Here is a 12,702-nt window from a genome sequence, read left to right on the forward strand (position 1 = left end):
AAATAAAAAAAAGGCAAACGGCTCATTCTGAGCAACTCACGCTCACACACTTCTGAGAGTAACAGTGACATATGCATTTAGGACCGGAAGCATTCTTATATGGCATAAATCTGACTCTTACCTCCTTCGCGTTCCCCGTCTTGCCTTCCTCCCTGGAACGAGTATGGCATCCCCTCATAGCCTAATACTGTATGGAGAGACAATAGGTAGCGGGGGGGGAGGAGTTACTATGTGAGCAGGGGCTGTAGACTGGGGGAGACAGAGGGAGTAAAGGCAGAAAGAAAACTAGCAGAGAGAGAGGGAGAGAGGGAGAAAGGGGACTCAGGAGGGAGATCACTTGCTCACAATACTCTCAAACCACAAATCTGAAGAAATGTTACATGAATGGCAATTCAAGAACTCCCCCCCCCCTCCCCGCCCACCCCTCTCTCTCTCCCTCTCTCCTCAGATGCAATGTCAGAGAAAACAGCAACTAGAAATCCCTCTTCACGTGGGAAATGTAAAAAAGGGGGGGTGGTGGGACAAGAGACTGTGAAAGAATGGGCCCTGATTTTAAATAAGTCCTTTTCTTTGGCGTTTCTTTGAATGAGTTCTTAAGATTCCAAGTTGGCAGAGCGCCAGTGGCTCCTGGATGGAGACGACGGATAAAAGAGGGGCTGAGGTAGGGGGTCTGCCTATTGTGTTGGTTCCCTTCCTTTCAGCCCTGGCACTCTGGTTGATCTTTGCAGCCAGTTGCTGAATATTCCAGTCACCTATCCCGAGGGTGTACACGGAAAAACCGCGCACTTCATTATTTATTTCTATTTCATGTGGATTCACGCGCGCGTTTCCCCCCCTCAAGCGTGTGCATTTTGTGTTTGTGTCACATATTGCACATGACGGACGTGTGTGTGTGTGTGCGTGTGTGGTGACGGTTAAGAGCGGTGGCTTTGATCGAGTAGTGATGTGGGGATTCTTGTGTCTTTATAGTGTCTCAGTTTCTCGTCGGGCCTCTCTCCCCCCCCCCCCCCCCCCCCCGTCTTTGTCCCCCCCTAATGGTCCATCACTCGCGGGGGACAGAATGCTGTTTTGCCTGGTGAATGTGGGATGAAGACAGCAGGTGCTGTTGCCCCTTCTCTGAGTCACATTCACTTACAGCTCCCCCATCTATTTCCTCTCCCCGCCCTGTGTGTGTGTGTGTGTGTGTGTGTGTGAGAGAGAGGTTCTGTATAATTAAGCACAATCATCACACTCGGAGAAAAAAAGGCAAGAGTTTGACGAGTGACGTCACTGTTCTGTGGTCGGAACGGCCCGAAAAAAACGAGCCGTGTGCGACAAAGAGCGACGGCGGTAATCTCGAGGATTAACGCGGCCGCATCTCTCGGCCGGTCACCGTTGATTGTGCTGCATCAGTGCTGCAAGAGGAGCCCTGTGTTTTCACTCACAGTCTCTACTACTCCCCACCCTCACCCTCTCTCGCTGTCTTCCCCACACACACACAGAGACACACACACAGACACACACACAGGCTTGGTTCATTACTATTCACCAGGTTGCGCTGAGACACGCATCATTGCTCGGCTCAACTGTGTCGGGAGAGACGGGGCTGGGGTGGGGGGGGGAGAGGAGGGCAGAATGAAGGAGAATGAAGGGAAATGCAAGAGGCATCGTATGATAGAGAAGAATAATTCACTGTTGTGTTTTCTGTGTTCAAACGCGTGTACAAACATACATTATCGCAAAGCTGCATGCATGTTCCCTTCTCTGGCTCTGTGCTACAAAGCCGTTTCGGGCTCCCACTACAGCTATTTGTTACTTTCTCATTCAATCCACTGGGGTCATACACTCTATCACAGAATCCACATTATCATTATCATTATTATTATTATCTGTAATCATACACTGACAAAGCATTTCCATCCATTAAAATGGGCACAAAGCTTGGTTTTTTCTGTCCCTGCAGTGGCTTCAGTGTACGCTTCCATTACTCCACTTCGCTCGTTTCAAGAAAACATCATTCATAATGTGTCTACTTTTTTACGCCTCCTGAGTGAGGCGTTCTCAATAGATTACAGTGAATCTTAGTAAAAAATCAAAAGGAAGGAGAGGCTTGTGCTGCAGTGTTCTCCTCCCCATCTGAGCATACAAATGAGATTGCTTGGATAAGGAGGGCTCAGACAGTAGATTATGACCGTTGGAAAAGGCTGATGCTGTGATCTGCTGTTAAAGAAATGACAGGAGCATTTTTGATGAAAATACACTTTGAGTATCCGTCTTAAAATGTGAAAAAAAGTACAGTTAGATAAGATATTCTGTACAATTCTTCTCCTGAGATCATTTCTGTATTTGGAGCTTTTTACTATTCTTTAACGGTAGCACAGAGGACAGAATAACAAGTGTCTTCTTTTGTTGTTTTTAGGCGAGTGGCTTACTAAACTACAGCTGCAAAGGTTACTTTATCAACCAAATAATTAGTAACAAGGACATTTGTCAGTGACAAACTTCTCCGGAGTGAACGTTCGAATCGGAATCCTGTTTATCACCATCAAGTTTTGCGCTACTATTTTTTTGTGCATATAGATAAGAGCAAAAAGAAGAAGGAATAGGGTTTAAACCCTAACCCTAATAAATAAGGCATGAAGTTTGAGGACAAACAATACAATAGTACATAAATGTAACATTATATGTTGATGCGTTGCTGTTCAGATTGTGTAGAAGAAAACATTAACAAAAGTTTCCAGTATCTAAGACGTGGTATCAAGTAGAGCTGCAACTAACGATTATTTTCGTAATCGATTAATCTGACGATTATTTTCTCGATTAATCGATGAATCGTTTGGTTCAGAAAATGTCAGAAAATTTTAAAAAACGTTGATCAGTGTTTGTCAAACCTGGAAATGATGATGTTCTTGAATGTCTTGTTTTGTTCACAAACCAAAATGATTCAGTTTTAATGATTTTTTTGTTTATGTGGATCAAAGAAACCAAGAAAATAATCACATTTAAGAAGCTAAAACAATCAGAAATCTTGTTTTAATCATGAAAAAAAGCTTCAAACCGATTATTGATTATCAAAATAGTTGCCGATTAATTTAGTAATCGATTAATAATCGATTCATCGATTAATCGTTTCAGCTCTAGTATAAAGTATCAGTATCAAGAAAGCAGTCTTTGGACCAATTAAGGAAAGAACATTTATCTCCAGTGTAAAGTGGAAATTGGCCGACACAAGACTTTCTTCTTCATGTGAGCAGCTGCTGTGCTTTTATGAATCCTAGGTGGGACTTCCTGTTTGAAGTCCGGGTTAAGAATCAATGCTTCACTGAACTTAAAAATTGTATTCACGCAATATGAAAGCTTGGACAGCTGCAGAGAAAAAGCCTTTGTGCCCATTAGAATAATATGTCACAAACATGATGCATTATAGAGATTCACAACTCCAGAAACATATTAATAGATTATGTGTGAACTGCTGGGAAGAAAGAGGCTTTGTGCCCACTAAAACTAATTTGGACACATCATCACAATAAAAAAGAATATTCAGCTTCCTTTTAAGATTCATAAAAACTTTACAAACACATTAAAAAAAAATCTCCCTTGTGAGTCTTTATTTTAATGCTTTCTAACCCCGTCTTGCTGATGTTACATTTTTAACCTGATTTGCATCAGGAAAATGTTTTGTTGGAGACAGAAATATAATTAGACGGTGTTGGGATTTAACAGTTTTACCGAGGGGTAATTTGATGATGTCTGCTCAATGTCCATTAACAACGTATCATTATATTACACTATTAACTCTGGAAAGACCAACATCTGCTTGAACAAACCAACACAAAACCAACATAAAGAACCAGCTCATTAAAATAGCTCATTAGCTCATTAAAATTAGTTGGTTCTCATGACAAAAATCTAAAGTTTGCCTGATGAATGTCCCTATCATTATTTTTGTTGGTAGGTTATGTTTTAGTTGCTTTTCATTGTTTGTCTGTGTGTTTGTGAGCAGCACAAACACATAAAAAGATTGATTTTGATTAAATGTTCTGGGCTCAAATGGGACAAATTTTTCAAACCAGGAATTTAGCTGGGCCAAACATTTTCTATAGTCAGTAAGTCAAAAGTATATTATAAATGACAAATTGTGCATTTAAAAAAAATAAAATAACTAACCATAAAAGCATTTTGGTCATACTCGTCCATCCACACTTCAAAGTGGATGAAAAGTGCACAGAGGTAGCTGTAACTATTTTTAGATAAAGAAAATAAATGTGTTTGTTTTACTTGAATCTGCAAAAGTAAAAGCTGCACAACAATACTTTTGAAATTAGATAAACATACAGTATATCATATATGACCTACTATCATCTCAAAGTACAGTATTAAAGAGAATTATCAACGCTATCAGGCTGCACCGAGTGCTATTGTAAGAGTGTATGTAGGAATCTTTGAGGGACAGTGAAAAGCCTCGGGAAGTTGCGTTGCCAATAGCATAGTTCCTAGTACCAGGTTCTATTTATGGTACCTGTCCTCTGGCACTGCTCAGGCTGCTGGCAACTGATTGGTCAGAGTGCCGTCACGGGAAGAGACGTCCGACACAAGAATCAAGCCGAACAATGCCAAACTGTAGATCAGTTAAAAAGACTTAAACGTGGGTTAATCTCCAACAACTACCAGGGAAATGTCTAAAATCTCAATATTTAACAGAGGAGTCTGGTGTATTTAGTGACAGAGTCTGTGTCAGACAGAGTCTGTGCTCCGGTCATGGAGGAAGTGCTGAACAAATAGTTTTAATGAACTGATTCTAATGAAAACAGCTGCTTGAAAGTCAGTGGTCACTAAAGCAAAGTCACGGTAGTTTCATGCAGCCATACAGTGACCGGCCGTGTTGAGTCTGTACTATTTTGTAGTGGAAATCCAATCTAAACATCGCCGAGGCGGTTGGGACCATAAGCAGAAAAAAGGGGCTTGAGGTTGCTTTTGGGCTACATGTGGCCCACGGGCCGTCGTTTGTATAGAGATAGGTTTTTAGGCTGAAGAAGAAATTATAGGATTGTGATGGTGGTGGTCCAGATATGGATTCAGGATCTTAAAACAAAACCACTTGTTAACCTTTTAAAATATGTAAGAGGTCAACCGAGTGGCCTTGGAAGTGCAAGTGACCCTTTAAATGTCTCTGCACTACTACATTAATGTGGTTACAATGTAACTGCTGAGCAGTTGTGTCAACAGTATTTGCATATTCACAGTGTGTGGCTTTCTCAATAAGAAAGAGGTCAAAAGCACAACATTTAAGAAGTGTCACAGTGTCATGCAGGATTTCTTCCCAATCAGACATGTACAAATACGTTCATTCAAAATCCAGATGTCCTACTTGAGTGACAAGAAGTCAGTGTTGATTTTTAACATCACCTCCAAGATGGCGTTAGTTGACAATTACCTGGAGAAGTCACCTTGTGTTGTTTTTCTCTCCGCAAGAGGAAGTGGGTGTTAATAAATGGCTATTGTATAAACATGTATATTTCTCTCAGTGTTTACCTGAGCAGCATCTCTAGCATGCAGGATGTTGGCAAATCAGTTACACAACGAAGTTTGTAGGCAAGCGCAACGCAAGTCCGACACACAACGTTATGTAAAAGTAGCGCAGTCGAAGAAAAATTATTGTCATGTTGTGCAACTGCTGTGCATATTGATCTACTATATTTCAATGAAGACTTAACCAGCTCCTGTCAGAGCAGAAATCAGTCATATAAGAGAAGTCAGTCACCAACATAAAGTAGGTCAAACTGACCGCATGAAATTTTTCATTAAAAATAATTGAATTTGTCAAACATACAAGAGGTTTATAACAACATATCACAGCCACATACTGGTCTTTCACAAAACTGTGAGTTAAGGATTACTTTATTCACACCTAAATTATTAAGCCTGTGTTTTAGTTTTGCAACGGTGTCGGAAGCCCATATTTGGCCATAACCAGTAAAGCTTTGCCTCCCATATGCAATCATTAAGGGGATTATGTATTGAAGTTATTTTTCTTTTATTCATACCACAAGGGTCAATTTATTCACCATGATTCAATATAGAATAGACCCATTTACACACTCATATACAGTATACTTTATGCCTTAATCAAATTGATTCAAATCACAGAATGTTTAGTTGAACAGAGTTCAACAATACATCTGTATTATCACAATTGAAGGCTGTGTGCGGTTTGTGCTGGTTTTAGCTCATGATTTTAAACTTAACTACTGGAAAAGGAACATTGTCTGTGTTTTTGTGATACTGGATGAAAAGTCAGAGGATAACCTAAATGAATACAATATACATAATTCTGTGGGAGAACATTTGTACCAAATTTCATGACAATTCAGTTTCATGATGGAACATGTTAGGCCCCTTTTACACTTGTAATTAAAATGTGAAAAAAAAAAGTTTAAATTGAAGTAATTTGAATTGGATGGCCAAGTCACCAAATTATAACATTGGCTACCATCTCTTACTCCAAAACTTATACATTCATATTTATATTAATTTAATCAGCTTTGATAATCTTTTTAGATTTAACACTACAGTGTGTAAATTAGTGGTTCCCAAAGACTGGGGACTAATTTGCAGAATTATTTACCAATTCAAAACAATATTAGGTGTTAAATTAGTCGCTACATTTTGCAAAAAATTGATTTATATTGTGATTTGGGTCATGGTAGTTTTCCATCTTTAAAAAGTGTGTCCCCATGCACAAAGTTTGGGAAACACTGATGCAGATTGCGGTGTCATAGGGTTGTCCTCGTACGTGAACAAAGACAACCTGTCCATGAGACAGTTGTGTGTCATCGTTTCCTGAATGATACATCGATGGGTTTGAAAGTGCCATGACACAGAAATGAACGCCATGGTTTTTTTTTTGTGTGTTCTTTTCATTGCCAATCATTGACACAATTCTTAAAGACATATTATTGTTGGAAGATCCTCCACTTCACCCATTAACTCAAGAGGACATCCTTTTCTTCAGTTAAGCAATCCAGAGAGGAGTGAGCTTAAAGGCTTTAAAAGAGATCCTTACGATCATCATACTGCAGCAAAACATCCACAGACCTTTCACCGATTACTGTCTTAATTTTGGCCAAGATGTTTCTGGATGAGCGGATTGTGACTCTGTTCAAAAGGAATGCCCATCACACGTTGACCTACTGGAGCGTTTTCTTCAGCTTTGGACTCTGCATTGCTTTCCTTGGACCAACAATTTTGGACTTGCAATGTCAAACAAACTCAACACTGAGTCAGATTACATGGGTGTTCTTTGCCCAGCAGTTCTGCCTGTTGATTGGCAGCTCTATTGCTGGCATTTTCAAGAGGACGTAAGTATGATGAATTCACAACTGGAGGAATATCCCTGTAGCCTTTAGGAGCAAAAATATTAATACGATTTCACCTTCTTTATGCATTTTCTTTCCTTTAAAGGTTGTTCAGTGCTCTAGCTGCCTTATTTGTCTCTGCTCTCGTCATCTCTGTGATATTTGCCATCATCCCTCTGTGCAATAATGTTCTCCTGCTGGCTATCGCTATGGCTGTGTCTGGTTTCGCGATGGGTATTATTGACACCATTGCCAACATCCAACTGGTGACCATCTATCAGAGGGACTCGGCTGTTTTCCTACAGGTGAAAAACATTGCAGTGCCAGCAGTATATATTGTACAGATAAATAAAAGTGTTTGGCTTTAAGATTTTTTAGAATTTAGGATCCAGTTTTTACACGCTTAATGTCTCTGGCATTTGTATTTGTCTACAACATGCAGGCGCTTCACTTTTTCATTGGATTCGGAGCTCTGGTGAGCCCGCTGATCGCAGACCCTTTCCTCTCAGAGACAGGCTGTGGGAATCACACAGGGAACGAGACGGAGATCATGCATCATTTCAGGAACATGCTGAGAAACAGTCCGATTGCAGAGCACAACATAAATGAGAGCCACCTGCACCATGCGGGAGTGGAGGAGGAGTCCATTGTGCATTATGCTTTCTGGATCATGGCACTTATTAATGTATGACACCGAGTCGGCATGGATTTAAAAAAGTTGAAATCTGTTGTTTTCAGAGGCAATGACAAAAGTGTTCAAACAGAATATTATTTTTGCTTCGTCAGCTGCCCGTGCCCATCGCCGTTTTGTTCCTCATGTATCGGGAACAGCTCATCCCATTCTGTCCCAGTGGCACTCCTCGCCTTCTAGATAAGGATGAACTAGCAATGGAGAACCAGCAGGGGGCGGAGGCCACAGACGTGGATCAAAAGGAACATGAAGCAGGAGGTAAAAATGTGATATTTCAAAATAAGGAATGCATGTCTTCTTTGAATTTCTGATCATTTGGATTGAAAATAAGAAGAAAATAATCCCGTAAATGCCATGTTAATGCTTACAGTCTGTTATTGGGGACTTTTCACTTTTTACAGGTCATGGGGATATCTTTAGCTGCTGTCGGAATGATAACCTGCGTGGCCTGCCAGTATCCTTCTTTATGATTCATGTCCTCGGTGGGATGGTGCTCTTCATGACAGATGGCATTGTGGTGAGTGAGGGTGGTTAAATAATATAATCTGTATGTGTATGTTAAAATATTCTTTAAATTAAACGCCGAGTGTAGCACACATTGAGGGGACTTGCTTGGTGTCTTTTCAGGGCGTGTACGCTGGCTTTGTGTACACCTACGGTGTGACACCACCTTTGTCACTGCCTCATAAGACAGCAGGTTACCTGGCCAGTATCTTTTGGGCGGCCATCACTGCTGGACGTCTGTTGTCCATTCCTTTATCATATCGTTTCCAGCCCGTCAGACTGCTCTTGTTCAACCTGGTAAAAACCAGTTAATTATTTACAGCATCATCATATGATGGATGAGATATTTTGTGATAAAAACAAAAACTAAACCAAACTAACTGGATCATGCCGTCTGTCGACTTTTTCTTACAGGCAGGTGCCATTGTTGTTGTGTTGATGCTGCTTATTTTCTACACCAGCAACATCTTTTTATTTGTTGGTACCGGTTTATGTGGGTTGTTCCTCAGCAGCATCTTCCCCTGTATGCTTGCCTACACTGAAGACATCCTCGACTATCAGGGTATAGTGAAATCTTAGGGGCACAATAATAACAATGCAGACATTACTCTGAATGAAGGAGAGGAAGTAAACTATCTCTCTTTTTTTGCAGGATGTGCAACCTCAGTCCTGGTGACAAGTGCAGGGATGGGAGAGATGGTTATGCAGGTTCTGGTTGGCTCAGTAAGTCAGATAACTCATAACTTGTTCTACAAACAGTCCACAAATGAAATGAAATAGGATTTTAATTATAGAAACAAGCCCATTGGAGTCTTAAAATCATGTCCAGCGCCTTAATGTGACTGTCTCTTTCCCAGATTATTCAAACCAAAGGCAGTTACAGCTTCCCACTGTGTGGAATGATAATAGCCTGCATTGGATTTATCCTCTTTATTTGCCTCCTGCTTTTCCATCGAATGCACAGAAACTACCTCACAGGTACAGTATCAGCCAACACCCTTAAAGCACTGCTGTTATTCCTGCTATAAGTGTATTTTAATCCACTCAATCTTCATTCCAAACCCTGCACACAACAGGAACATCGAAAAAGTCCGCCATGGTGGAGGAACCAGCAACAGAGTCAAATGGTTCTGCCAAGACAGAAGAGAAAGAGGAGAAAGAGGAGAAAGAGAATAGCTGAGAGGGACAGCAGCTGTGTGTTCTCCTGTGCAGACTACTGTAGAAAATAAAGTATAATGGCGACTTGTCACCAAAGAATTCAAATGATTTACCTTATGCTACAATGCACCAATATACTTTTATTCTGTTGGAAGTTATTTGCCAAGTAGAGTTGTGTGCTACTGTAAAAGGATTTATTTTCTTTAAATCAAATTCTGTTCTGTTTTATATCACACAAGTTTAAATTTACAACACAAGAATAATGATTATGCCGGCGTTTCTCATCGAAATTCATCTTTGTGCACTTGTATTTTAATTGTAACCATTTGTTTTCATACTGTTGTGTTGTGCTATATTTTGTCATGTGTTAAAGGAAAACATACTGTACATACTTGATGTGACATTAAATTCTGAGATACTGAGATGTGAACATCATGATTTGATAAATGGAATACTGACAGTGTGGACAGGTTCAAGACAATGATAACTTCCCTTTGCTGTTTCAAAGTTAACAATTCAGGATAACAGTGTCAGGTTTTACGTTGTTAAACATCCATCACGATTCAGGCTGGACTTTGTACCTCGGAGAACTTAGCCTCAGACGGAGATAACTGATAACGAATGTAAAACAGACTCTAGTAGACTGTGAACAGTTGACCAGACAATCTATAACTGTACATTTTAGGACCAATTGCATGAGCTAGAGCGGTCAAAGAGCAGACCAGCATCACAGTGCTGCAAGTAAGTCCCCCTCACTACAGATGTAGAACTGGTTCTTGTTTGTTGGTGCAGGTAGGCTACATGCCATTAGCCTTTCCAGCGCACAACCTACTGTCCATGCCACTAGTGTTCCGAGTTCCTACCAGAAAAGCTGCTGCCACAAGAGCTACCCCCAGAAATCCTGCTCATTCCAACAAGGGACACAGGCTGAAGCACACCACAAGTGCATTAATTCCCTTAATTAGATTTAATCTCAGTGATAAACACATTTAGAGTGTTATATGCTTTTTGAGAACATTTAATTGTGGGTGAGTTCCCTGCTTAGACAGAAGTAGCCATCTATGTGGCAGCACCAAAAATCTTCCTCTTCAGCCTGTCAACCTGCATACAGCCAGAAGGGGGTGGTGTAGGCAGCACTTTAAAAGCAAGCTCAAAACATGGTTTGAACTACATAGAAAAATGAAGCATGATTTATATAGGTCAGGGTTCCTGAGGCGCCACTCTCCTGCATGTTTTAGATGTTTCCCTGCTCAAACACACCCTATTCAAATGGTCAGCTCATCAGTAAGCTATGCTGAAGCCTGATAACGACCCGTTTATTTGAATCAGGTGTGTTGGAGCAGGGAAACACCTCATGAAACACCTAGTGAGAAACACTCATATAGGTTATGAAAACTGCAGTCGATAGCAGACAGACACAAGTAGCACAACTGTTTTAGCCCGTCGTGTCAAAATGGATAAAACGTTGTGTACTTTAAAGTTTTTAAAAAATATATTCTTGACTTGTAATGCATTTGGCATTTTATTATATATTATTAGTATATTATACAGGACCTGTAGGTTTTTTTCTCAAAGAATTCCACATTTAAAGTTCAAAGAAATAAAAGAATAGTTGGGGGGGTACAAGTCAACCATCAAGTCAAGAAAATGTTTTACTTGATATAAACAGGGCAATAAATACATATTTTCAATGCCAATTATGGGCAGAAAGCAGTAGTGTCTGTATTTTAGTGTTATGCTATATGTACATGTGTTTTAAGATGTGGGTCAGTGGGGGCAGGTTGGATCTGGGTGGGATGAGTCTCTGGTTTTAGGTGGTAAACTCCATTTTAAGGCAAAGGCATTAAGCTGACAATAAGGCACAGCCTGGCTGATATTGAGCTAATGCTAATTTTGAGCAAATAATTAAGCTAACATTGAAGCAGAATTAAGCTAACAGTGAGGGGGGACAGCTCGGCTAATATTGAGCTAATGCTAGTTTTGAGCAAATACTTAAGCTAACATTCAGGCAGAATTAAGCTAACAGTGAGGGGGGACGGGACCGGGGACCGTACCTATAGGTACGACCCCGAGGGGACAGCTCGGCTAATATTGAGCTAATGCTAGTTTTGAGCATACAATGAGGCCAACGTTTGACATAATTCAGCCAACGGTCACAGTAAAGATAACTTGACAAAAGTTACTCACCATTCTGGACAGTCATCAATCTGGACCAGGTAGAATCCGCCATCTTAAATCTCCCTTGCTGCGTTTTTAAACACGAGCTGCTGCGATGATGCTGCGGCTAATTTAGCTGAACTTCTTGTAAGTTCCCTCTCCGTCAGAAACATTTTCTGTAGTTTAACAGCGCACTTTTTCTGCGTCTTTTCAGTAACAGCACCGAACCGACATTGGCTGGAGGAAGAGAAAGAAATACACGAGGAGGGAGAAGAAGAACAAGAAGCTGCGGATCAGCTAATTGAAAACACCTGCGTGTACATGATCAGGTGTGTTGTATGTCACCAATTAATGAGCCAGTCTCCACTTTTCTATGAGATATATAAAAAATATTCACATTTCCCTTCTTTACCTCCATGTTTTTGTTCAAGTTTATGTCTGGTATTTATAAAATACATCACAAATGGCATGATACTGTCATTACTTAGTCATTTTCAGCAAGATAAAGAGGAGAAAGACACTTTCTACTTGCTTTAATTTTGATTACTATTATTAATATCCAATTTATTTTTTTATTTTCTTACTTAAGACGTAAAAAAATCTTTGAAGTTAAAATTTTAATTGTAGGTTTTTCTTCCATGCATCGTTGACCTCTGTCTTTTATTTTGAAATCCCTGGGTCTCTTTGTTAGTGTGGACAAAAACAGAAACTTGCTTTCATTTTGAAATGAACAGAGTTACATTTTAGTGTGAACAACCAAAGCGGTGTCATTTATTCTAAAAAAAATTGCTGTTAAGTGTAGACATACAGGAACAGCACCTGGTGTCATGTATTTGGTAAGAAATAGTTAAAAGCATA

At 40.2% G+C, this 12,702-nt stretch overlaps 1 protein-coding gene across 1 annotated transcript; it reads left to right on the top strand.

The window, feature by feature from the left end:
• Window positions 1-7,107: 7,107 nt before the first annotated feature.
• On the top strand, window positions 7,108-9,709 carry mfsd4ab (major facilitator superfamily domain containing 4Ab; the record flags this gene model as incomplete). The annotated part of the gene is made up of 10 exons (XM_083895549.1): window positions 7,108-7,337; window positions 7,441-7,639; window positions 7,777-8,019; window positions 8,121-8,283; window positions 8,427-8,542; window positions 8,653-8,826; window positions 8,944-9,091; window positions 9,182-9,252; window positions 9,387-9,507; window positions 9,606-9,709. 10 exons carry the CDS (start codon window positions 7,108-7,110, stop codon window positions 9,707-9,709), a joined length of 1,569 nt encoding a protein of 522 aa, XP_083751675.1.
• Between the last annotated feature and the right edge of the window lie 2,993 nt (window positions 9,710-12,702).

Source organism: Microchirus variegatus (assembly GCF_963457635.1).
Source record: "Microchirus variegatus genome assembly, chromosome: 9".
In the NCBI taxonomy this organism is placed as follows: Eukaryota; Metazoa; Chordata; class Actinopteri; order Pleuronectiformes; family Soleidae; genus Microchirus; species Microchirus variegatus.